The sequence below is a fragment of the Carlito syrichta genome, unplaced genomic scaffold, assembly GCF_000164805.1.
Source record: "Carlito syrichta isolate Samal-C Ts95f unplaced genomic scaffold, Tarsius_syrichta-2.0.1 Scaffold311911, whole genome shotgun sequence".
NCBI lineage: Eukaryota > Metazoa > Chordata > Mammalia > Primates > Tarsiidae > Carlito > Carlito syrichta.
In genome coordinates, this window is record NW_007256007.1 from 851,283 (window position 1) to 878,233 (window position 26,951).

Here is a 26,951-nt window from a genome sequence, read left to right on the forward strand (position 1 = left end):
GTCTCGCCAAGTTGCCCCGGTGGGTCTCGAACCCGCGGGCTCAGGCAATCCACTCACCTCGGCCTCCCAAAGTGCTAGGGTTACAGGCTGAGCCACCGAGCCCGGCCCATTCCAGATTTCTATCAACCTAGAGAGTTCTCATAGTAGCAGTCTCTCTAGCTTTGGCTTCCTGCTCCTACTAAACGCCTTACCGTACTCAGGGTCTGTGTCCCTCAAGTCCTTTCTTGCCCCCCAGCAGACCCAGATGTAGAACACAGCCCCTTTTCATTTTCTCAAAACCCTGCTCACAGAGGACACTTGGGCATGTAGCAGAAGCTACTGAAGGTTCCAGGTGATGGAGTGGAGAGCCACTTTGCATCGTAGTTCTTAGAGATACACCAGCCAGCTTTGCCTACTTGGTTTTCTCCCAAGGTTTCTTCTCACCCTCGTGTTACTCAGCTTTCTACCTCAACCCCTTTTGTAGTTTTTCTTCTTCTTTTTTTGGGCCCTCCTCAATCCTCTTGCTTAAATTCCTATTTAATACAGAGTTGTTTAGAGTCTCTTAATTTCACAGTCTTTTAATTTTTTTTTTTTTTTTTTTTTTGAGTTGGAGTCTCACTCGGTTGCCCGGACTGGAGTGCAGTGGCTGCTTCCGGCCACCGCAGCCTTGGCCTGCTGGGCTCCGGCGATCCTTCCGCCTCAGCCTTCCGAGTAGCCGGAATTACAGGCATGCGCTACCACGCCTGGCTGATTTTTTGATTTATAGTAGAGATGAGGTCTCACTGCCCAGGCGGGTCTCGAACCCGCGGGCTCAGGCAATCCACTCATCTCAGCCTCCCAAAGGTGGGGGATTACAGGCTGAGCCACCGAGCCCGGCTTAATTTTTTTTTTTGAGTTGGAGTCTCACTCTGTCACCCAGGCTGGAGTGCAGTGGCATGCTCCTGGCCAGCGCAGCCTCTATCTGCAGCCTCTACCTCTACCTGCTCCAGCGATCCTTCCGCCTCAGCCTTCCAAGTAGCCGGAACTATAGGTGTGCACTACCACACCCAGATAATTTTTTGATTTATTGTAGAGATGAGGTCTCACCATGTTGCCCAGGCTGGTCTCAAACCCATGGGCTCAGACAATCCTCTTGCCTTGGCCTCCCAAAGTGCTAGGATTATAGGCTCGAGCCACCGTGCCCAGCCTTTGCTGTCTTTTTGTAGACTATATCTCACCTTTACACTCAAATAGCTTCTCAAGTATAGTGTTAAACACAGGGTATCTATGCGGAGAGACATGTGATGCTGCATAATCCCTCTGCCCTCCTTGTCACATTTTGTTGACTTGTCTGTCTCTATGTAAAATGTGTGAGAGCAGAGACCTTGTCTGCCTTGTTCATCGTTGTATCCTTAGCACCTAGAACTTGGTTGGTGCGTATTGGGCTTGCAATACATATTCATTGAATAAATCAATTACTGACTAGGTGAATGGATGAGTGAGATATTGCTTACACTGAATTACAAATCTAACTCAACTCTCCCCCACCCACTTTTGGATTGTCACAGTGGGATTCGCAGTCCAGCCTACATGAATGCTTGGATAATCCAGGCATATCACCCAATCAAGTCCAACTGTTCAACTGTTAATTCAGCGTGGCCAACATGAAGGGAGTTAAAATGCCTGCAGTTCCCATGGCTTAGTGAGAATGTAGGTGAGCATAAGGCCAAGATAAGAAAAGAGGCTAAAAAGCACACATTTTGCGGTGACAGGAAGAAAAATTTCCTCCTGCAACCAAGACCACCAGAAAATATATGAAGGTTTTCTTGCACTACATTGCCTTGTTGAGGAATGCCCCATCCATCCATCCATCCATCCATTCACCCATCCATCCTTCTATTTGTCCATCCAGTCAACCATCCAAGGCAGTATATATAATGTTGAGAGATACATTTTAGCTCCAATGATGTCAAACAGGATTAACATCATTATCTACATAGCTATGTTTTCATGATATTTAAATGTTATTATGTATAAAGCACTCAGTAGTGGGTCTGTTGTTTAACGAAAGCTTAATAAATGATAACTGTCGTTACTAGGATATGAATACCACACCCAAATTCCACGGCTCCAATTCTCTTCTAACTAGACATAAAACTTTCAGCTCAATTTTATTATCCAGAATTTGAGGATGATAAATAAGATGAAGGAATCTGGAGAAGATGTAGGTAGAGTCAGACTGGACCAGTGAAGAATTGAGACTAGAAGGTTGGGCCTGGGTTGTAGACTTGAGGGGAGGGCCACCTGAAAATGTTTCCCTCTAAAATGTTGCCAGAAGGCAGTCTCCAGATGACCCAACTGTGACATAAAGAACATTCGTGTGGGTTGGCAGGGAGCAGGTAGACAGGTAGGATGCAGGAACATGGTATAGGCTAGCCCTACTCCACTGGAACAGCTGGTCGACCCGGGTCAGCCTATGTCAGGGCACTGTAGGGCTGGATAGGCATGCTGATTCGCTTCTGCAACCAGCTGATGTAATCTGCTTGAGGCATATGGATGATGTGTTCTCGCACAAACTGTAGGGCAGATAGAGTGGCAATCTCAGAATTTGATTTAGAAGTTAGACTCCACCCTCTCTCCCTTCCTTCCCGGAAGATCCTGGAAGATTTGTGATTAAGACTGGTGGCCCCAGGATGTCTCCATTCAGGAATTATAAATGCCTGAGCACCATGGAAACATCAGAGCCCCCATAGCCTGTGAAGGCCTGAGAGTTGGACCGTTTGAGTCACTTCTTAACTGGGAGGGACTGAAGTCTATTAAAATGCACATGGGCCATCAAATAAAATTAAGGAAGTGACCTTATTTGCATCGGTTGACACCTTACTCAGAGTCTTCACCACTGATGCCCTTTGATATGGGAATAGAGTACCAGGAACTTAGTCTGGTGGTGAGGATGAACTACTATTGAAAATTGTTCAGGGCTTCCTCACTTGACGTAAAAACCTGTGTCTTCACCTTGACCTTCAGAGGTCTGCACAGACTGGCCTCCGAGAACCATTCATGTCCTTGCCTGCGTCCTTCTACATTCATTGACTGCCATTGAGTTCCTCCAACAAGTCAAGTCGTGTTCTGCTTTGGGGCCTTTGCACTGCTGTCCCCTTCCTGAACCGTTCCCTCCCTTTCTCTTCACGGTGCCATCTTCCCATTGTTCAGGGCTCAGCTTGAAGTCACCTTCTCCAGCTGCCCTGGTTAAGAGATCCCCTCGGATTTACCAGCACTCTGGAATCCCATTAAAATGTAAATTCTGCTGCTAGTCCAGGGGCCACCCTTTTAGTAGCAAGATTTAAAGTATTCCTTCTTATGGGCTTCATAAGCCCATTTGCTTATGTCTCCCTAAAGTCTCTGAGGTTCCAGGGGACACCATTTACACTGAAGATTAATGTCCCTTGAAGTTGGAGTTGAACAAGCAAGTAGTGGGACAATCCTGTTAGACTACGAGCTCTGTGAAGGCAGTTTTGTGTCTTTTTAATCACTGTGTCCCCAGCACTTAAGTAGTGTTGAGAAGTGGTGGAATGAGGGCACCTGAGGCATTGATAAGGGCCTGGGGTGGGGGGATGGGGGAGTTGGGGAGCGCGCTGGTCACCTCGATAGCCGCAGCGATGTCAGGCGAGCACAGCTCCCAGATCCTCAGATCCTGCAGCACCTTCAGGAAGATGTGGGGTCGGATCCTCAGGTCCAGGTTTTCCCCAAACTTCTGCAGTTTTGCCAGGATCTTTTTGGCAGGGCGGAAGTCCTTCAGATCCTCGGGCAGTTTGGACAAGAGATCAAAGTACCTTCAATTCCAAGAGGAGAGGGCCAGTTAGGAAGCTGCTGGGAGGTGGGCCTGAGTGCCTCAGGCTGGACAGTCTATCTTCACTTTCTCTTTCTACCACCCATCTGATGTCTCCAGGACCCCAGGGTTCTTTATCTAGGGGTCTTTCCTCTATGGACCATGGATCAGGCAAGTCTTTACTTTTAGGGATAGGAAATGATGGAGCATGATTTGCATGTCATTAAAACGCAAAATAAGGGCATGCTTTCAAGGGATTATTTATAATTTTTTTTATCAAGCAGACAATGTGAAAAGCTAGAAGAAAGGAAGGATCATTGGGATTCTGAAGCTTCTCTTGTGGACATTAATCAGATCAGGGAGGACATGGACACATCTGTGGAATGCTTTCTAGGATGCAGAAAGCTCTTACAAGATGGTGTGTGTGTGTGTGTGTGTGTGTGTGTGTGTGTGTGTGCATTTTCCATCTCCTTGATTAACAAGTAAGTTCAGGTCAAAGCTTTGTTTGAGTGTTATGACAGAGTGCAAGGGTAGTTTGGGAATCCATCCTTAAGATAATGAGAATGGGTAAATTCTAACCTACCTAAGTCTAACCTAAGGAGATGGCTTAGATACAATTAGGGCTTAAGGCAGGAGATGGAATCTCTTGTAAAACAAACAAACAAACAAACAAACAAAAACGCCCTCCAACCTCTCCCACTATATATGTGCTCACTGGAAAATTTTGAAGAAGAAATTGATTGTCCATCATACATTCTGGGCTACTCATACACCTTATGATGTATGTTTATATATTTATTCATGTCTCCTTGTTTAGAACGATACCTCTTTGAGAAAAGAAACCTTGCCTGAGTTATTTAGTATTCAGGACACCAGAACGCCACCTAACTCAGAGCAGGTGCTCAATAGCTGTTATTTGAAAGACTGAAAGAATCACTGGATGAGTGGAGAGCTACAACCTGGCTTCGCTCTTACTAGGCTGTGTTTTGTTTGACTTGATTTTAATGTTACTGCAGAGGGCAGTTATTTCCCCCTAACAATGCCAGAAACTCCACCCTTAGTAATGTGGGCTAAATCCCACTGTGGGAGGGGGACCAGCATCGATCGTCTACTGTAATACTGCTATGTGAATTGGTTTATAACTCCTTTTACTCCTCCCCTACTTTCCCCCAAAGAGGGGAGAGGACCCTCTTCCCTTTTCTTGAGGGCCCCTCTCGAGAGCCCATGTATCTTCAGGGCCAGGTGTTGCTGTGAGAACCTGACACTCTGGGATGTGAGGTGGCGCGGAAGTTCTCACAACCCTGCCGAGAACCCGGGGACTGCTTGTAAGCTCCTGTTCCAGATTTTGAAAACCATGGAAGGGACTCTGGGTACATTTTTAGATTTTCCCATCTTACTCTTAGATATTGGTGTGTTCATCCTTCTGGGATGGGGTTCAGGACATCACAGTCCCTCAGACTCCAATTCCATATTGCAAGTGAGCATTCAGACAGGGGTTGGACAGAGGTGCTTATCCTAAATTCACTACTTGCTGGTGGTGTGTCCTTGAACAAGGGAATTTCCCTCTCCAAGTTTCAGTTTCCTTGTTTGTGAAATGGAGGGTTAAAGGATATCCCTTCAGGATTTTTTTTTTGGGGGGGGATAAAATAGGTAGCTTATGAAAATTACTCAGGTAGTGACATTCAGTAGTCACTTAATTCATATTGCACAAAAAGTGTTTCTACTTATTATCATCCTGCGTGGGGGCATGGTATTCCTAGGACATACCTGCCTGGTTTTGTATTCTTAAGAGATTAAATTATTTGGGAGAATGTAGTGATCACAGACCTCAGAATCTGTAGAACATTTCAGGTTGGTGTGCCTCATCTGTGTCTCTCAGGGGGGCTGGCAAAGTAGTCCTCCAAATTTGCAAGGCTGAATCAGACAGTAAATATGGGGAACACAATGGGTTGGATTGTCTGTGGTTCAGAAACTGGGGGCTTTTGGCCTGACTGCACTCTGGATTTAGCATGTTTAGGAGGGACACTCTGGGTGGCCAGTGAGAGTTTTGAGGTGATGCCTCTTTGTGTCCTGAAGGACACCTTATCTGGTTCACAGGGTCTTTACCAGTGGCCTGCAATTTCTTCCGCATCTCCTTTTGTTACAAATACTTGATGTCTCATTTTTGCTATATCCTTTTGAAAGTTTGAGACAAGGGAAAAAGAATTGAACTTCTGGATACCTCTTTCTTCTTGGTGCCTGCAAGGTTGTATGAAAAAGAGAAGGAAGAATCAGGTCCTTTCCCCCTCTAAACATTCTAGCTGCCCTTTGAGATCTGACTTAAGCAGCTCTTCCTCTGTGGGGCTTTTCACAACCCTCACAGTTACTCTCTAATTTAGGATCTGGCTTTTGCCACAGGAGGACATGGCTGTCTCCAAGGTCCCTAAGTACTATTCCCTTGCTAAATCTAGTCACTTTTTATTCATTTTCATTCTCTTCCTTCTTCTGTTTGGATTTACGCAATTTCCCCACCTGTGAAATGGGGGATAATAATAGCTCCTCACTCTCTGGGGTGAGGATTAAATGATATAATGTGTGTAAAGTGCAAAACTTCATGCTAGACACAAAGCAGGTGTTTAACTCACATTGGTTCCTCTCTTCCCTGCTCCCCTCATCATTTTGTGTGTGTGTCCTATCTCCCTAAGGAGATTTTATATTATACACATCAGCATGTCACCCCACTGTGTACAACTTTCAATGACTTTCCATTTCACTCAGAATAAGTTCTTCTGAGTAACGTACCCTCCAAAGTTTGTTGTGAGGAGTAAATGATAGATAAATCCAAAGCTCTTAAACCCAGGAAGGGAACATGGTAAGTGCCTTGGAAATATCATCTGTGTTTTTTAAATTAATTAATTTTTAATTAAATTAATAGTACTTTAAAAAATTGTTTACTATAAAGATGTGGGCTACAATTCAGGGTTAGGTATACAAACGTTGCTTATGCAGGTACCCTTGTGGATGAGGTATGCCCCCCTCCCCTAGCAGTTTCCCTCAACTGCCAATCCCACCTCCCCTCCCCTGACAGTTTTCCACTATTGCCAAATGCTTTCTTATAGTGTTGTAATTGTTCAAAGTCTGCTTATGATTGAGAACATATGGTCCTCTGTTCTTTGTTTCTGTGACAGATCACTGAGTATGATCGACTCCACATCCATCCAAGTTGCTGCAAAGTCCATATGTTTGTCTTTCTTTATGGCTGCATAATATTCCATTGTGTATATGTACATCTGTGTGTATTAAGCTGACATATTGTTTCTTCCAGGAAGACCTTCCTGAGGGCTGTTCCGGGCCAGGTGGGACGTCTCTTTGTGTAACCTTAGCCCCCTGCTTCCTCCCATGTGGACCTTCATCACCCTGTGTGGTAATTGCTTGCTTTCTGTGTGGTAATTTTTTGCTTGCTTGTCTGCTTCCCCACTAGACTGGATGCTCCCAGAAGGAAGAGGCAGGGGTTGGTCTTCTCCAGAGCAGCTACTCCGTCAATGCTACAAGGACGAGGGGGCAAAGGGCGCTCATGCAAACTTCGTCGAGTGATGAGTTCACTGGAGGGATGGTTGCTGGGCTCCAAGGATCAGGTTAGAAAGGGGAGCGGTTATTGGGTGGCAAGGTAAGAAGGAAAAACCTCTTAAAACCAAGCACCAGGTCCTAATTATGTGGCATTTACGGCTGTGTATGATGCAGGCCTCATGTCCCACTTGCCACTCTTCTTCAAATCCTCTGTGTCTCTTCTTACTTGGGCACTTTTTCTGCTGCCTAGAAGTGTGTGCACTTTTTCTGCTGCCTAGAATGTCATTCTATCTGCTTGTCACACTGCCAGCTCCCTCTCATGTGTGTAAAACTTGCCTCTTCAGAGAAGTCTTTCTAGATTACCTAACTTAAATTACTAGGTCCCTATGCTTTCTTTCTCTCCCTCTTGCCATCTCTCCCCCCCACCCTCCCTCTCTCCCTCACAAGCACCCTGTTCTCTTCCTGTACAACAATGATTATAATTTGTACATATACATTTACAGATGTAGTTACTTTGTTTCTGCCCATATTTTCCAGAATACTGTAAGCCCCCGAAGGCAGGGAGCTCCCTGCTTTGGTCCCAGCACCTGGCAGATACATAGTTAGGAGGCATCAGACAAATGTCCTCTGACTGAATGGATATATGTGACCCTTACTTCCTGAGTATTTCCAACTTGTCCTGCAGGCAGAAGCCGGCCTCACGGGCAATGCTGTAGAACTTGGTCCTCAAACTGTTACACACCCCATCTTTGCAGTGGATGATATCACGACTGGCACGGCTGTAGACACAGATGAGAAGAACTTGAGGGGATGAAGCCCAAGGGACACCCCCAGTAGCCTCACAGGTCGTACTCTGGCCTCCCTGGGCTCCAAGTTGTTCTGCAGTGGGAACCCATTGTACCCACCAGGGTCCTCTGCCCTCACCTGGAGCCTCCCTAAGCATCCGCCTATATGTAAGAAGGCCAGATCTTCCCAACAGCATCAGGATGGCAGTCCACGCTTTATTAAATGAGCCCACAGTGCGGAAGCTGGTTACTTAGGCCCAGCAAATGTTAAGGACCCATGAGATGGAATTTGGAGCTGGGAGACTCAGGCTCAAACACCAGCTCCATCACTTCTTAGCTGTGTGGCCTCAGGGAAGACATTCTATTTGGGCAGGTTTCAGCTTCTATAAAACAGGATAACAGGCCTGATGGGCTGGGCATGGTGGCTCATGCCTGAAATCCCTGCACTTTGGGAGGCTGAAGAGGGAGGATTGCTTGAGGCCTGGAGTTTGAGACCCCACCTCTATAAGGAAATACAATAAAAATTAGCTGGGCACAATGGCTCATTCCCATAGTCCCAGCAACTTGAGAGGCTGAGATGGGAGGATCTCTTGAGCCTGAGAGTTGGAGGCTACAGTGAGCTATAATTGTGTCATTGCACTCCAGCCTGGGCAACAGAGTGAAACTCTGTCTGTTAAAAAAAAAAGGACATAAAGTCCCTGCCTCATAGGAGGGTCAGGTCTGAGGAACAAGCAAGGCAGTGAACACAGAATGCTTCTCACAGTGCCCCGCACATGGAGGAACTTATGGCCACTGTCCGCATTGCTGCTCAGCCTCTGGGCTATGAGCCCCTTGTCCTGGGGGACTCCTTGTCCTCCAGTACTGTCTATGGCTTCAGGGAGTCTGGCCTGCATTGTGTTACTTCCACTCCCTGAGAAGACTGATTGATGGTCCCAACCATCCTTCTCACCCAGCTCCTTCCACTGCCTTCCTGGCTTGCTTTTTAGACTTATTCGGGTCTGGCAGGCTGTGGCTTTCTCCACTTGTGCTGCTGGTTCTGAAATACAAAGGTGTGGTTTCAAGTTGCTCAGAGTCTGAAGTCCAAGAAAAAGGTGCCTCCCGGGCTGCCATGACACCTGCTAGCCTCTGGGATTCAGGCAAGGGTGGGCGTTCTGATCAAAGCACAGTCATAGAACTCAATGTGTTTCTTTCCACCTCTTGGCCTTTTTTCCTGCCATGCTCCCTGGCTGGAAGGTCCTCCTTGTTTCTTTCCCACCTGCTCCAATCCTACCCTGTTGTATGGTCCACAGCAAGTGTATGAACTCTCCAGTCCAGCTTTGACCTTCTCCTTCTACATATTGTCAGGATTACTTCCTGGATCTCAATTTCTTTTGTTTGAAATTGGTCTCTCCATTCAAAATTAGGATGAGTTCTTAGGATCATTCCATCCTTCTCTCCACAACCAACACTTTAACACTGAAGATTTGGGGAAGGGATGGCTAAGTACTCTTGGCCACTTGTCTCTGGTGTCCCTGACCCCAGATTGCCTCTTCATTCAAGGATTCTCCTCTCCAAGCTGGCCCTTGAGTTGAACTCCCAAGTAAGTCTACTGTGGAGGCTGACAGAGCTAGGTTCAGAGACCAACCCAGAGGCAATGCCTCCCAATCTGTGGGCGAGCTCTCACCTGGATGGTCTGTTTCATCATTGTGACCTGTCAACTCATGGCGCCATCTGACCTTTTCTAGGTGTGAACAGTTGACTCTAGGTGTAACTGCTCCCTCCTGAGACTCTACCTGGGCAGGATTCCTGAGGGAGTCAAAGGCCCCTGCCTCTTCCCACCTCTCCCCTATGCTTCTCTCCCAGAGCCTTGTTTAGAGATGGTGGCCCTCATCACTGTTGTCTAGCACCTTCTCTCCCATACTGTCTCCCCTTGTTTCTTCCAAATGCTTGGAAAACCAACTTGGCCACTTTCTCTGTGCGACTCTAGGGGGCTAAGACTGTTTTTCTTATCCCCATTAAGTGTGGTGAACCCTTCCCTTCCGGCCTGGCAGCATTTGGGACTTCTTTAGGTATGCAGGTCTGGCCATTTCCTAGACCCCTCCCCACGGAACAGGTTCTGGCTTTTGCTGCTTCCTTAGAAGTTCCCAGGATTAGACCTAAAGGACTCAGGTCTGGTAGGTGGTGGAACAAACCCTTATCCCACCCGGATGGAATGCAGGGCCCCATTAGTAATATCCACAGGGCCTTGTTTGGGGGTTCCAACCAACTGCCCCAGCTCCTGCAGATTAATCCATTGGTGGAGCATGGTGGGCCTGACCTTCCTCCTTAAATGGCTCTCTTCTTTCTGAGAGCTTTGACAGTGACTCAGAGAGGAGCTGGAAGGTGAGAGAAGTGGTGTTACTAGCTGTTGATAAACAGATGGACAGAAATAAACAACAAAAGGCCCTTCTGCCTGTCTCACTCTGCCCCTCTCTTGGCCCTTCTTGAGTTTCAGCCCCACTGGTCTTTGCTCAGTACCTCTAAGCTTCCTCCTGCCTCAGACCCTTTGCACATGCTGTCCCTGCTGCTTGGAACACCTTTCTCACCGTATAGGCTAGTCAATTCTTGTTTTCTAGGTCTCAGCTTGGTAAGACCCTGGCGCTAAGTTCACCCAATCATCCCATCTTCTCCTTCAGCACAGTTCACAGTTGTGATTTGGTGGCTAATTACAGAATTATTTGAGAAATAATTATTTGAGAAATGCTCAACTCTGTCATCAGACCGGTGATTCTTAAGCACGAGAATTCAAAGGGTTCACAAATACAGATGGGGAAAAAAATTACATCTCTATTTTAACTAACCTTTAGACAAAATGGAAATCACAGGTATTTGCATATCACGTTACAACTTTGAAAAATCATTTAGACTCTGCACGAATTCAACATTGCAATAGTTATTAGACCTGCAGATAAGTCTTGTTTTATAATGCATTGCTAAGGCTCATAGATTGCTATATCCCCAGTTTGACTGTAACATAATAATCTATATTACTACACATTTCTTAATAAATTTTGTAATTTATAGTTTGCATTTAGACACATTTTCCTGAAAGGAGTCTATAGGCTTTCTCATAGTACTGAAGGGTCTATGGCACAAAAAAGGGTCATAATCCTGGCTCAGACATTGAGATCCATGAGAGCAGGTTGGGTTTGTTTTATTTGCTGCTGAATTCCCAGAACTTAGCACAGTTCCTGACACAGATGGGGAATCTAAGAATATTCTCCAAATGAATTGCAGGAAGACCTCCACCTCCCCCGTTGTAAATTACCCAAGTAAAGAGGGAGTACATACAACCCCTACCTCACCTCTTCACTGTCATAAGATTGTAACTTTATGGTATGTAATTGCTGGGGAGGAACCCTTGGATACTTACCCCTGGCACTGGAGTGAAGGGGCTTGTTTCTAGTGAAGTCATAAGAAGGAAAAAGTCCCCCTCCCTGCTCCACTCTCCAGGGTCTGGTGAGGGGCATCTCTGCAGTGGTCCCTGTGACTATGGGCTGGCTTCCAACCACCTGCTGCAGGCTTCAGACCTTCCTACCTTGACTTGTGGGTGGTCTGCATGTCCTTAAAGGCAGAATCGCTCTTGTTTTGTTTGAGCACTGGCAAGATGCTGCAAAGCAAGATGAATCTTTTAACAAGGCACTGAATACATGATGCTCTTGTGGCAGTAAATATCTGTGGAGGATGGGGAATTCTCCTTCTAGAGCAGAGAGCTTCAGGTCCTGCTGGGCATAGGATTCACCTAGAGGGCTTGCTTAGAATACAGATTCTGGCTGGGCATGGTGGCTCAGCACCTTGGGAAGCTGAGGTGGGAGAATCACTTGAGCCGGCAGTTTGAGAACAACCTGGGCAACATAGAGACTCCATCTCTACAATTATCAATCGATTAATTAGCAGGATGTGGTGGCATACACCTGTAGTCCCACCTACCCAGGAGGCTGGGGTGGGAGGATCACTTGAGCCCAGGAGTTCAAGGCTGCAGTGAGTCATGATGGTGTCACTCAACTTCCCCGAGGGTGACAAAACAAGACCCTGTCACAAACAAACAAACAAATGAACAAACCCCAAACAACAAGAGCAAAAACAACAGAATCAGATTTCCGGGCCACATTTTCAAAGCTTTGATACATCAGGCCTGGAGTGGGGCCCCAGAAGCTGCATTTAATCTTCCCCCCACTCTCACACACCTCCTAGATTTCCCCAGCACCCTGTAAAATACTGTGAAATAATGCCCACTCGAAATGCTTGTTAAAAAATGCAGCCACCTCTGGAGATTCAGTGGGTCTGGGATGAGGTCTAGAAATCTGTATTTTTCATAAATGCCCCACACTGTTTCTGATCTTTGAGGACACTGCTGGGAGATTTTAAGGAAGGCTGTCTTCTTAGATGACTAGGGACAGACTGACCTTGAGGTTGGGGGCTAGATGGGTTAGAAACTTGTAGAGGCTCCTAAAAACCCCAGAATTTTCTATGCTAGCCTTGGTGGAAGATTTGGTATCTAATGTGAGAAAGAAATTTAGTTACCAAAGTGAGGGAGCAAAAGAGAATCTGTTTTTCCCAACTACTTCTCTGCAGTTTCATGTCGAAGCTTCAATATCTGCTGGCTTAGCTAGAGATTAGGGAGATTCTTCTCCCAAAGGAATTAATGGGAAGGGAAATTTCAACAGGTTCTTGCTCTGTAACCATGGTTATTTTATCATTAAATTGCATGTAGAGGCCATGTGATGGGCCTCGTGAGAACCAGGTTCCTCTTCTTTTTTTTTTTTTTTTTGAGTCAGAGTCTCATTCTGTTTCCCAGGCTAGGGTACACAGGATCATGGCTCACCACAGCCTTGACCTTCTGGGCTCAGGTGATCCTTCCTCCTCAGCCTCCCAAGTAGCTGGGGCTTCAGGTATGCATGACCATGCTTGGCTAATTTTTAAAATTTTTTGTAGAGATAAGGTCTTGCTATGTTGCTCAGGCTGGTCTCAGACTCCTGGGCTCAAGCAATCCTCTCGCCTCAACCTCCCAAAGTGTTGGGATTACAGGTGTGCGCAACCCTGCCCAGCAAGAAATAGGTTCTAGTGCGGTTTTATCTTCGGAGACCTTATAGAGGTCACTCCTAGTTGCTCTTTACTGTCTAGAGCAAGGTGTGTGAAGACTACATGGGGCACCATGTGTGAAATAAAAATGATGGCTATCTTCACCCCATCCCTATTTCCATTTCTTGAATACTTACTCTGTGCCAGGTCTGTGCTAATAGGTGAAAGAAAAGCATTACCTAACTAACTGCTTAAGCTGACTCATTGAAGTTGATGTTATTTTCATAACATTAATACTACTTTACAATGATAGTATTTAATTCTCACTACAACCCTTTGAGATAGGTTGCTAATGAGCCTTATTTTATAGATTCCGATTCAGATTCAGAGATGTGAAACAACTTGCCCAACATCACACAGCAATAAATCATGCAGATTGACCCTAGTTTATGTGGTTTCACATCCAATGCTTTGATGCTATACAATCTCATTTTATAGATGAGAATACTGAGGTTTAGAGAAGGGCTAGGTGACTTGTCCAAGGGTACCAGGTTTTGGATCCATGTCAGGCTGACTCCAAAGACAGTGCTCACAATGTGAGTTCTTACAAAGGAAGAAGCTTCACTGAGCTGATGTTTTATCATTATTGCCTGAATCTAATGTTTAGAAATCAGGCACAGCAGTGGGGGACTTGTGGGCCAATATTGTCTCTGAGTGCCTCTAAGTGCCTCCTTTTGGAGGAGCCCCAATGGGGTTGAGGCAGCAGCAAGCAAATTCATCACTAATGAGCAGAGACGAGGTGTGATACATGTGAACGTGTGCAGGGAGCTGTAATTATGGTAATAACAATAACCAATAAGTCACAGTCGGCATCCCAGTAGGCTGAAGGCGATGATGAACCTCTTCCAGTGCCTCATTTATTTTCAGGAAGTAATTTGCTTACTCAAAGGGATCACACTTGGGAAGGGAACTCCGCTGTAGACTGCATGCTCTCTGGGGCTTTTGCAGGTCAGAAGTCTGGTGGGTGAGGCTTTCTACCAAAAAGAGGACATCTCAGATTCAAGTCTGACACTACCTCCTTGTGAACCAATCACATCGGCTGCTGGCTTGAAACTTCAAAGAATTCCTGCTGCTCTTAGGATAAAAACCAGAATCCTTGGGCTACATCCCACTTGGGCTGCATTTCACTTCCTTGAAGGTACCATGGTCCCTTTTGACCACGTTTGCACATGTGCTATCTGGAATACTCTCTCCTGTGCCTCCCTCCCTCCCCCACTAAATTTTGTCAGGTAGACTCATTTTCATGCTTTAACCAAATCCCAGTTTAAAGCTTCTTCCTTGGAGGAAACGTCTCCAAGGATCCCAATCCCCGTCCCAGACTAGGCCAAATGCCCTTCTTATATGTTCTCAGGGTTCTGAGCTTTTCTTTCATAGATACTTCTCACAATAATAATTAGTACACAGCCCATACATATTCACTCAAAGAATGAATGAATAACCACAGGATTACTGGGGGCAGCATGGCAGAGTGCTGAAGAGAACGGTTTTTTTGAATTCGAAAGGCCTGGGTTTGAGTCACAGTTTTACCATTCACTAACTGGGTGACCTTGAACTAGTAACATAGCCTTTCTGAGCCTTGTTTCCTTGTTTGTGAAATAAGATCGTAGTGACTACCTCATAGGGTTATTGCAAGAGAGGTGATACCCATAAAGTAAGTACATAGCTCAGTGCTTGTCACAGAGAAAATGCTCACTAGTTGGCAACTGCTGTTGTTCATGTCATTGTTGTTATTCTGATAGGCTTTATTTGTCCCAGGAGTCAAAAGAATGTACCTGGGGGCTTTTCTTTGCATGCCACTTTCTGTGATTGTCCTCCGGGCGTCTTCCCAAGCCATCTCCAGGAGTTTCTGCAGATCTGATGGAAATAGGAGATGTCACCTTGACCAGAAGACACCCTTGAGTCAGGATTGTGCAGGGCAGGGCCCAGCCTCCAAGTTGGGGTCACCTCCACTTCTGAGATTTGGGGATCTGGGAAGGGACTCCACTGGGGTTCAGAAGAGGCAGCTGACCATGCCACACCCCTGCTTGAACCCATCAGTGACTCCCTGTTTTTCTTTTGGCAGCATCTACATTCTTCTACAGAGCCTGTGAGGCCTTCCAGGATCTGGCTGCTTTTTTAATCTCCCTTTTCATCTCCCTTCCTTTCTGCACCTTAAATTCTTTTGCAGCCAGAGAGAACTGCTTCCAGTTCCAAGAAATCATCTTGTTCAGGAAGCCCTCTCTGATCCCTACAGGACTGAATTTCCAAACTAGTGATCCATTGGCTGAATCCAGTCCACAAATGTGTTCTTTTGTTTCGCTCTGGATGCCAACCTTTTAAAACTTGAAGGTTCCACATAGAAATCCAGACCTCCAGATGCCCTAGAAGAATCTGACATGGGATATTTTGCCCTTTTTCCTGCTGCATGCTGGCTGTGGCCTTTATTTAGACAGGTGTGTCCTCTCTGGCTCTCACTGCTCCTCAGTGCATTAGTTAACTTTCATTTTCATATTTAACATTATTGGTTTTATGTAATATAGAACTATTCTTCATACCTGACTATTATGGATTGAACTGCGCCTCCCCCAAGGGTATGTCAAGGCCCTGATCTCCAGAACCTCTGTGTGTGATCTTCTTTGGAAATAGAATACTGTGAATGTAATGACAGTCATATACCAATCAAAATATGGTGTAAAAGGTAAGAAATAGAACACCGGTATAGGGCACTTACCATGGAAGGAGCTTTGCAGGACTGGAAGTTGCTCTGAGTCAGTGAGTGAGTGAGTGGTAAGTGAATGTGAAGGCCTAGGATGTTACTAGCCACTACTGTAGACTCTTTAGAAACTGGGCACTCAGGCTATGCTAATGTATTAAAGTACCTCTCTTCAGTAGTAACTTAAGATTAGTTGACTGTAACTTTTTTACTTTCTAAAATTTTAAAATCTTTTTGACTCTTTTGTAGCCGCACTTAGCTTACAACAAACACATAGTGCATCTATATAAAAATGGCTTCTTTCTCTATAGCCTTGTTCTACGAGCTTTTTTTAATTTTAAAATTTTTATTTTTAAATGTTTTTCTCAAAAACTAAGGACCCAAACACATACATGAGTCTAGGTCCACACAGGGATCATCAATACCACTGTCTTCTACCTCCATGTCTTGTTCCACTTCAGGGACAACAAAACACATGGAACTGCCATCTCCTAAGACAACTACGCTTTCTTCTGGAATACTTCCTGAAGGATCTGCCTCAGGCTGGTTTACAGTTAAGTTTGAAAAAAAGTAAGAAGAAATAAACTCTAAAATAATGATAAAGTATTATAGAATAAATACATAAACTAATAACACAGTCATTTATCATTATCAGGTTCAATGTTATGTACTGTACCTAATTGTACATGTTACACTTTTATGTGAGTGGCAATGCAGTAGGTTTGTTGACACCAGCATCACCACAAACATGTGAATAATGCATTCGGCTTTGACCCTGTGATGGTTAAGACATCACTAGGTGGCAGGAATTTTTCAGCTCCATTATAATCTTACAGGACCACTTGTCATATATGTGGAGTGTCATTGACTGCAACATCATTATGTGGCACATGACTAAGTGAAGTTAAGGTAAGATCATTTTGGAGTAGAGCAAGTCCTCAATTCAGTCTATCTAGTGTCCTTATACTAGGAGGAACAAGACACACACAGGGAGAAGATGGCCGTGTAATAACACAGGCAGAGACTGAAGTGATGCATCTACAAGCCAAGGGATGCTAGAAATTGCCAGGAACCACCAGAAAAGACAAGGAAGGGTTCTCTCTTATGGATTTCAGAAGAGGCATGGCCCTACTGACATGTTGATTTTGGATGTCTAACATCCAGAACTGTGAGACAAAGCATTTCTGTGGTTTAAGCCACCCAGTCTGTGGTTCTTTGCTATGACAGCTCTAGGAAACAAACACACTAACACTCAAATTTTGGAAAATGAAATATAGATGGAATAAGCTATGTGCTTCAAGAAAAGTAGAAGAGTGAAAGTGAGTGGTTGTGCTTTATGAGGATACAGATTTGCAAATTCCTGGCTGCCTCACTCCTTTCCAATCCCTAGCATGGAATCGGCCTCGATACATAACTATGGGCTTTGGCAAAGGACATGAATAGATACTTCGCAAAGGAAAACATTCAAGCAACCAATACACATATTAAAAAAAGTGCTTAGCCTCATGAATCATCAGAGAACTGTAAATCAAAACTACAATGAGGCACCACCTCACACTGGTCAGGATGGCTATCATTAAAAAGTCAAAAACAACAGATGGCGAGCGTGCAGAGAAAAGGGAACGCTTCTATGCTGTTGGGAATGCAAGGTATTTCAAACTTTATGGGAAGCAGTGTGATGTTTTCTCAAAAACTAAAAATTGAGTTACCATACAATTCAGTGATCCCACTTCTGGGAATATACACAGAGGAACATAAATTGCTCTACCAACAATATGCTTGCTCTGTACTATTCACAATAGCCAAAACACGGAACCTACCCGGATGCCCATTGAAAGTGGACTGGATAAGGAAAGTGTGGTAAATATACATGATGAAACACTATGTAGCCATAAAGAAGAACAGAATCATGTCCTTCGCAGCAACATGGATGCAGCTGGAGACCATCATTCTAAGTGAACTGTCAAAGAACCAAAAAATGCAATACCTCATGTTTTCACTCACAAGCAGGCCCTAAAACATTGGGCATGTGAGCACAAAGGCGGGGACAACTGAATCTGGGTACTACTAGTGGGGCAAGGGCGGGGGGATAGGAAGCTCACAACCATTCATTGGGTACCAGGGGAGAGAGGGCTCACTAGAAGCCCAAACCTCACCTGCACACAATTCTCTTAGGTAGCAAATCACATTTTCCTCTCTCTTCTGGTATTCTGGAAGCATATCTTCTCTTCCCTCCTATGTTCACCACATCTGCCAAGGTGGCTGCCTCGGCCTTTGCAGGACACTGTCTTTCTGACCTCCATCACAGCACTGATTTCATGGGGTGGCCATTGCCTGCCCACTTATGGGTCTTCCCCTCTGGCAGTTCCTTGAGGCCAGGGGCCATGTTTTATTTGTTTTACAACTGACAGCACCTGACACTATGCTTAGCCCATAAGTATTAGTAAATGGTTGCTGAAATAACAAGTGGACATTTAAGGAGAAAAAAGAGAAGAATTTGGGAGAGTATGAGCTAAATTTGTGTATTAATGAAAAATGATTCGTGACCCACCCGGGCAACTTGGCAAGACCTCATCTCTACAATAAAAAAAAGCAACAAAAAACTAGCCGGGCGTGGTAGCGCGCGCCTGTAGTTCCAGCTCCTTGGAAGGCTGAGGTGGAAGGATCGCCGGAGCCCAGCAGGTCGAGGCTGCGGTGGCCGGGAGCGGCCACTGCACACTAGTCTGGGTGACAGAGTGAGACTCCAACTCAAAAAAAAAAAAGAAAAATGACAATGCTAGGGTAGACACTTCACCCTTCAGTAGGTGCCTGAAGTTGACTCAGCTCAGGTATATGATAGAAAGGCCCGAAGCCCAGGGCTTCCCAAGATCATTTGCATCAAGCCTTGTTTATGAATGCAATTGCTAGGTGCTAGGGAAAGAGTGACTTTGCTTAGTGACTTTGAAACCACCTAGGCTGTGATAAATGTCAACCTTAAGCTATTTCCCACTCCGCCTCCTTATTCTCAAGTAGTTTATCTTCCTAATAATTTGTGGGCACGATTCCACTTGACCTGAACCTGACCTTCATCTTTGTCTTGTTGCTCCCATCTCCCCTATAGCCACATATCCCAGAATCCTTGAGGTGTATCCAGATGTCTATTAGTGAGGGAGCTGTGATTGGTTCTTCTACTTGCTTTCCTTTCCCTGGGAACCAAGAAGCAACATCTGGCTGTTTCCCTATCTCTGCTTCAACCTTAAGCAAACCAACCTTGGGATGGGTGGATATCTGCAAATGGCACATTGGATAACCTTTCTAGAGAACCACATATAAAACTCCACACTCACCAAATGCACTGCACGTTTTTTCTGCTTGCCAAATGCCTGTGGGCAGAAATGGTACCCAACTATATGAAGCTCCATCCAGCATTCAGCTGAGGTTGGGCATGTGTGAAATAGAACAGAGCCTTGGGACTTCTCAAGGTTACCTGGGAGAAAAGACTTGTTTGCAAAGAATGCAGATGCCACAGGATAGAGTTTCCCAGAGGAAGGCAGTCCAGAAGAGCACGCTCAGTTCTAGTTCCCAGGCTGTGGGGACACCATTACCTATGGCTCGCAGACAGTGACATCTTATGTTTTCATGTGCCAACTCATATCCCCAGAGGAGAAAAATTCAGGCTCCCTTCCTCCATTTTCCACTCCTAGCTTGTCTAAGAATCTCACCCTTGAATGTTTAAACTTATTTCTTCTTTTTAGGGGAAAATAGAGGCGGCCTTTTTGTTGTACAAGGTTGGTTTGAGAGGGAACATTAGATGGTATAGGACCCGTATTTTGAGTTGTTATTTAAATGAGTTTATCCTCTAATAGTTTCAAGATTCAGAGCTTCAAGACTAGCAGAAGAAATAGCCTGGGCTTTGGTTTCTTGGGAATCCCCTTGCCATTGATTTGGGGAGGGGATCATTCCACGGGAGGCCATAACCTGCTGTCCCCAGGGATTTGCATCCACAAAGACTTCATTATGCAGCCAGCCCTGGAAATAAAAACTTGGCCAAATGATGTGTCTCTCAGAATAGGATTCATGAATTTAGAATCAATCTGAAGAGGTTTTAGAAGGCAAATGCAATGCTGGAAAATTAATCTACTTTTGTTAAGACTGTGACAAATGGGGTGGAGGTAAAGGAATAAATGGAGGAAAAGGGTGGGGAGGCTGAATTTGTGAACTTTCCCTCTCAGGGGTCGATCCCTGGTGGAAGTACATTTTTCAGCCATTGCTGTGCACCTACTGTGTGCCAGGCTGAAGATAAATAAGACATTAGTGTTTCCTATCTGCAGGGTGCTCACATTTCTTTTCCCCTTCTTCCTTAGTAGTGTACCTATTAGTCTTTCTGTGCACATGAGGGGAAACATTTATTAGCTCATTTTCCCAACATCCTTTGCAGCCAGGCGTGGCCCTGTGATCAAGTTCTGGACAGTGTAATTTTAGTGGAAGTGTGGTATGGAGTTTCTGAGACAGTTGCTTAAACTCAGCATTGAGTGGGCACTTTTGCACTTTACTTACATCCTTTTCTCCCAGTCTCAAATGTGTGTGTGATGGTTGGTGTCCCAGCAGTCATTCTGAATCATAAAGTGATACTGAGGAGGGCAGAGAAGAAAGAGAAGAAAGTAGGATCCCTGGCGATCCTTTGGAGCCGCCTTACCACCTCTGAGCTAGTCGTCTTCAATTTGTACAAAAAACGCACTTTTATTGTTTTGAGACACTATTGTTCAGGTCTCTGTACTCAGCCCAAAGAAGTTCCTCCTGGACACAGTATGTGTAGTTGTGAGTTAAAATTAAGAACTTGATAAAATTAAGTACAAAGTACAAAGAGACTTGAGAAAAGGGAACATGCATCACTTGGGGAAAACTTCACAGAGAAGGGAACATTTGAGCTGGATCTTGAAGGTTGAGTAGGAGTCCACCAAACTGAAGGGTCGAGGGTGAAAGGGTATTTCAAGTAGAGGAAGTCATATGAGAATGTGCATTGTTTAAGAAGAGGAAAATACTTGGGTGAGGTTGGTGCACCCTGTTAAAGGTGTGAAGTAGCAAGGGCTGAGCCTATGATAGGCAGTCTGGGACGAGATCTTAGAGTAGTGGTCCCCAAGCCACAGACTGGTATCAGTCGGTCATAGCCAGTTAGGAACCGGGCTCTACCTCCTGTCAGATAAGTGGCTGCTCACCCAGTATTTTATTTATCGCTTCTGTCTGTACCTTTTTATTTATTTATTATTTTATTATTATTTTTTGAGTTGGAGTCTCACTCTGTCACCCAACTGGAGTGCAGTGGCTGCTCCCGGCCACCGCAGCCTCGACCTGCTGGGCTCCAGTGATCCTTCCGCCTCAGCCTAGTAGCTGGAACTACAGGCGCGCGCTACCACGCCCGGCTAATTTTTGACTTATTGTAGAGATGAGGTCTCGCCAAGTTGCCCAGGCAGGTCTTGAACCCATGGGCTCAGACAGTCCACTCACCTCAGCCTCCCAAAGCACGAGATTACAGGCTGAGCTACCGAGCCCGGCTCTGTCTGTGCCTTTTTAAAAAATGAGGAGTTGTGTAATTCTCTCATTATATATTACAATGTGATAATAATAGAAATAAAGTCCACAACAAATGTTATATGCTTGAATCATTCTGAAACCATTCCCCTTTCCCTCCAACTCACCCCATCCCCTGTCCACTCCCGACTTCAGTGGAAAAATTGTCTTCCATGAAACCAGTCCCTGATGCCAAAAAGGCTGTCTTAGTGGAAATGGGATGTCATTGAAATATGTTGAGCTGGAAAGAAACCTATCAGATTTTTAATTGAGAACATTCCTTCTGACTCAACATGGGGAAAAATTAGTGGGTAAGGACAGGAAGGCAGGACAAGAAGCAGGGAGACTAGTTAGGAGGCTATCATTAAGGTGAGAGGTGAAGAGAATCTGGACCAGGAGTGACATGAGTTGGGGTAAGAAAAACCAATCTGCTCTCTAAGTCTGTCTTTTTTTTTCTTCTCATTTTTTTCTAAAGACGTGAGTAAAGCACAGTGACTAAGTATGACTTCAGGGCCAGATGGCCTGGGTTCAAATTCTGGCTCCAAGCCGGGCTCGGTGGCTCAGCCTGTAATCCCGCGCCTTTGGGAGGCTGAGGTGAGTGGATTGCCTGAGCCCGCGGGTTCGAGACCCGCCTGGGCAGCGAGACCTCATCTCTACAATAAATCAAAAAATTAGCTGGGCATGGTAGCACGCGCCTATAATTCCGGCTACTTGGAAGGCTGAGGCGGAAGGATTGCCAGAGCCCAGCAGGTCGAGGTTGCGGTGGCCGGGAGCGGCCACGGCACTCCAGTCTGGGTGACAGAGTGAGACTCCAACTCAAAAAAAAAAAAAAAATTCTGGCTCCGTTACTTACTAACCATGTGACTTTGGACAAAGTCTTTAATCTCTCGGTGCCCCAGTGTTCTTATCAGCAAAACAGGTATTAAAAAATTGTGAGGATTAAATGAATTAATATACATATAAAGGAGCTAGAATAGTGTCTGTCAAATGAAAGTCCTCTAAATTGTTAGCTATAGTTTTATCATCTTCACCATCATCCTAAGGAAAATGGTAGGGCAAAGGCAATGATAAATGGTCACATACTTGACCAGTTGGGAGCAATTAATGGGGGATAATAGGGAATGGTGAAGATTGTGGAAAACTGGATAGCATGAATCTCATCTAAGGGGGCCAAGCTCCAGCTGATTGTTGTCACTCAGGGTTGCAGGCCCACTGTTGCCACAAAGAGTAATTTTATCTTTATTATTTTTATTTTAAAGATGTGGGGTACAATTCAGGGTTAGGCATACAAGTGTTCATTAAGAGTAATTTAAAAAAATCAGAATTTTAATGCAAAAATCTCTTACTCTTAAAATTCACCCCTACTTTTTTTTTCCCCCCATAAAGCCTGTGTGCATTAAACAAAACATAAATGTCAGGATCTCCTCATGTGGCCCCCGTTTTCTATCTCAAAACTAAGACAAAAGCACTAGGTATAAAAAGGGTAGGGCTCAAGAGAGTTTAGGAGACAGCACTCAGTGGAGCAGGTCATGAGTGAGGTGCCCGGGGAAGGTGGCCACTGGGGAAAGAAAGGTCTGTGGTGTCTCAGAAGCCTGGAGAGACGGCTCCATCACCCCTGCCCCTGTTGCCAAGTCTCCTTCCTTTGCTCCTTCCTGCTGTGGGTGCTTGGGCTGACACTGGGAGAACCAGATACAAGTTCTAGGACTGAGACAGTGTCTCAAAGTGGGGGCATTTCTTGCTCTTTTTATTTAAGAGTGAAAAGATATGAAGAAATAGACATGGCCTTGATAAAACATCCTGGAAACGTTAACCGGGTCTCAATCCTTCTGTACTCAAAACTTTCCATTGATGTCCTGTTGCACTTGGAATAATTCTTTTTTTGTTGTTTTTTTGTTTTTTTGAGTTGGAGTCTCACTCTGTCACCCAGACTGGAGTGCAGTGGCCGCTCCCGGCCACCGCAGCCTCGATCTGCTGGGCTCCGGCGATCCTTCCGCCTCAGCCTTCCGAGTTGCTGCAGCTACAGGTGCGCGCTACCACGCCCGGCTAATTTTTTTGATTTATTGTAGAGATGAGGTCTCGCCAAGTTGCCCAGGCGGGTCTCAAACCCGTGGGGTCAGGCAATCCACTCACCTCAGCCTCCCAAAGGTGCGGGATTACAGGCTGAGCCATCGAGCCCGGCTTATCATAATTCTGACTGTGACGCGCTACAGAGACCCTGCATGCTCTGGGCCTTGCCTCCCTTCCCAGCGTCATGTCTTCTGTCTTAGCTCAAACACCAGGGCTTGACCACCCTGGCTAAATGAGCCCCGTGCCCAACCACCTGTATCTGTAGTCCAACATCCTGTTTTAGTCTCTTTTGAGCACACATTATCTGCAACTACCTTGGTATTTGTGGCTTTCTTATTTATCGTCTGTCTCTTCCTTCTAAAATATAAGCTTGGAAAGGGCAGGTACTGTAATACTGTAACTCAGTCCCAGGTACACAGTAGGTGCTCAATAAGCACGTGTTGAATGAAAGAAGGTTCAATAAATCTATAACAGTCACATATCTGCTGATGGCTTATTTTAGTTGCTTTCTGTTCAGAAAACAGTTTTGCGGGGCTTGGAACCTTTCTCTGTCCCTGTCACAGGCAGGGGAGGTGGGGACTTTTTCTCATTGGCCATCATTGCTCTGACTTTTGCACTTCTTTTTTTTGAGGTTGGAGTCTCACTTTGTCGCCCAGACCGCTCCCGGGCACGCAGCCTCGACCTCCTGGGCTCCGGCGATCCTTCCGCCTCAGCCTTCCAAGTAGCCGGAACTACAGGTGCGCGCTACCACGCCCGGCTGATTTTTTGATTTGTTGTAGAGATGAGTTCCCACCAAGTTGCCCAGGCGGGTCTCGAGCCCTCGGGATCAGGCAATCCACTCACCTTAGCCTCCCAAAGGCGCGGTATTACAGGCTGAGCCACTGAGCCTGGCTGACTTTTGCACTTCTGCTTCCTTCTGGGTTTCACCGCTAGGGCGCCACACAGATTCTTGATCTATTGTGACCTCCTTTCCAGTCTTGTTGAATCTACACCACACCCAATCCTTGTCAGCTCAGCCCAGCCTAGCTTTGGCTGCCACGGGCTTTCAAGGTGGTGTGACAGAACACCAGCCAAGCTGGCAGGCCTCAGCTTGGACACCACTGGGGGATACACAGCAGGCGGGGATGTAGCAGAAAGATGTCCCATGCATCAGAGTCTATAATTTCATGTCCCCATCTTTCCCTCTCTTCTGTCCACCTTCTCCATCTTTCTGTATGAATCCTTCTTTTTCTTTTCCTATCTCCTTTCAAGGCTGAAACTTCTGAGGATTAATTTTTTACATGACTCATGAAGTCCACTCACAATTCTATCTGGTTGAAGTCCATAGCCCCCCAACCCTAAATAGTATGCAAAATTGTGTGTATGCATGTGTTGGAATTTTTTTTCTTAAGTGAGAGCCCGTAGCTCTCAACAAATTTTCTAAAGGATTTGTGTCCCTCAAATTGTAAACCACTGAAAAGACTTACTCCAGGATAGAGATCACTGAGTGACACAACTTCCATATATAAAATGTTCGGAAAAGATAAATCTGTAGAGACAGAAAGTAGGTTTGTGGTTGCCTGGGGGCTCTGGGTGGGAAGGGCACGAGGTTTTCTTTTAGGTTGATGGAAATGTTCTAAAATTAGATTGTGGTGATGGTTACACAACTCTGTAAATTTACTAGAAATCATTGAGTTGTACATTTAAAAGAGCGGCCACTGCACTCCAGTCTGGGTGACAGAGTGAGACTCCAACTCAAAAAAACAAAACAAAATTACTGAATTTTATGATATATAAATTATACCTCAATAAAACTGCTAAAAAAGGTAGATACTGAATTTCAAAGACAGTGTAAAATTAATTTTTTTTTTTTTGAGTTGGAGTCTCACTCTGTCGCCTAGACTGGAGCTCAGTGGCTGCTCCCGTTCACTGCAACCTCGACCTGCTGGGCTCCGGTGATCCTTCCGCCTCAGCCTTCCAAGTAGCTGGAACTACAGGTGTGTGCTACCATGCCCGGCTAATTTTTTGATTTATTGTAGAGGTGAGGTCTCGCCAAGGTGCCCAGGTGGGTCTCGAACCTGCAGGCTCAGGCAATCCACTCACCTCAGCCTCCCAAAGCACAGGATTACAGGCTGAGCCACCGAGCCCAGCTGACAGTGTAAAATTTGAAAAGAATATAAATTATTTCATAATTTTTTTATATTGATTACATGTTGAAATGGTAATATTTTGTATACATTGGGATAAATCAAGAAATATTTTTAAAATTAAAAAAGGCCAACTGGTGACCATGGGCTGTCTCCCTAGGATAAGTGACTCAGAGTAATAGAGGATATTTCTGATCTCCACTGGGGGGAAAAATGGAAATTGAACAGGGCTAGGGACCCCTGTATCTGCTTAATTAAATGGGAGTAGAGATGGAACAGGAGAGCTTCTTGATGTCTGGCTTAAAGGCAAAGAGGGCAGATTGGTCAGATCTCAAGTAGGACTTACGGAAATGCAGAGGTTCTTCGTCTGACTTGGTTGAAGACGACTCATTTTCCTCGATGTCCTTACTGCCAGCCACTGGGGTGGCCACACTTGGGAGCTCATCTGAACCTGGGTTCACAGAGACCATGCTGCTCTGAGTGGATGACCCCGCACTGATCCGAGTCAGATTGCGTGTGGAGCCTCGCTGACTTGATTTGTGGCTGGTGGTTTGCATTACAGGGATTTTGAATTCCTTGGTCTAAAAGATGGTAAGGAAGAAAATGGAATTTCAGAAAGGAAGTAAAAAAAAAAAGGATAAAAGGAAGAAAGAAGGGAGGTAGGTAGGGAGGGAGGGAAAGAGGGAGGATGGAAGGAAGGAAGGAGAGAAGAAAGGAAGAGGAGAGGGAGGAGAGAGAAAAAACCTAGCTCTGACTATGAATTCTTTCTGGGTCTTTCCAAACATCATGAGACATATCCTGGATCTGGCGTGGCCTTTTGTCACAAAACGAGATGATTTTTAAAGTGTGTCTTATTTGAAGCAAATGTGACAGGACATTCTGTTGAATGAATTCATGATTGCCCAAGTAGTCACCGTAGGAAGCCAAATGTGTATTCCAACAATGATGCCAAGGCCCGAACGGTTTTTGACTTTTCTTTTGTAATAACTATTGGAGTTGATTTCTAAATGGTAGAAGAGAATGTATGTAATTTCTATAGCTATGTCTTGGTTTTGATGTCAAATTGCACATATCAACTCCTTATTCTCTTGGTTGACACTTGGGCCTCCAAGAATGAAGATTTATATTCACTAGGGTTTTTTAAAGAACAAAAAATGGAGAAAATTCTGGGCCTGACATTTAGGAGGCAGAATGAGGGGAAGCAGATTTGTCTCGTGGAGTGGCATTCTTGGGGAGGAGGAACCATGTTTGTGGTGGGCCAGAAGGCCTGGATGACAAGTTCTAGAAGGGATTAATGGGCA

General features: G+C 45.2%; 1 protein-coding gene across 1 annotated transcript in view; it reads right to left on the reverse strand.

Moving 5' to 3' along the window:
- Positions 1-2,432: 2,432 nt before the first annotated feature.
- CCDC60 (coiled-coil domain containing 60) overlaps positions 2,433-26,951 on the reverse strand; it is a 114,113-nt gene continuing 89,594 nt past the window's right edge. The window contains exons 7-14 of the mRNA XM_008069309.1: positions 25,997-26,231; positions 14,991-15,072; positions 11,675-11,746; positions 9,098-9,154; positions 7,990-8,112; positions 5,894-6,025; positions 3,602-3,791; positions 2,433-2,534 (exon numbers count right to left, since the gene is read on the reverse strand). Of these exons, the coding sequence (XP_008067500.1) occupies positions 2,433-2,534; positions 3,602-3,791; positions 5,894-6,025; positions 7,990-8,112; positions 9,098-9,154; positions 11,675-11,746; positions 14,991-15,072; positions 25,997-26,231 (993 nt within the window). The remainder of the gene's footprint in view (positions 2,535-3,601; positions 3,792-5,893; positions 6,026-7,989; positions 8,113-9,097; positions 9,155-11,674; positions 11,747-14,990; positions 15,073-25,996; positions 26,232-26,951) is intronic.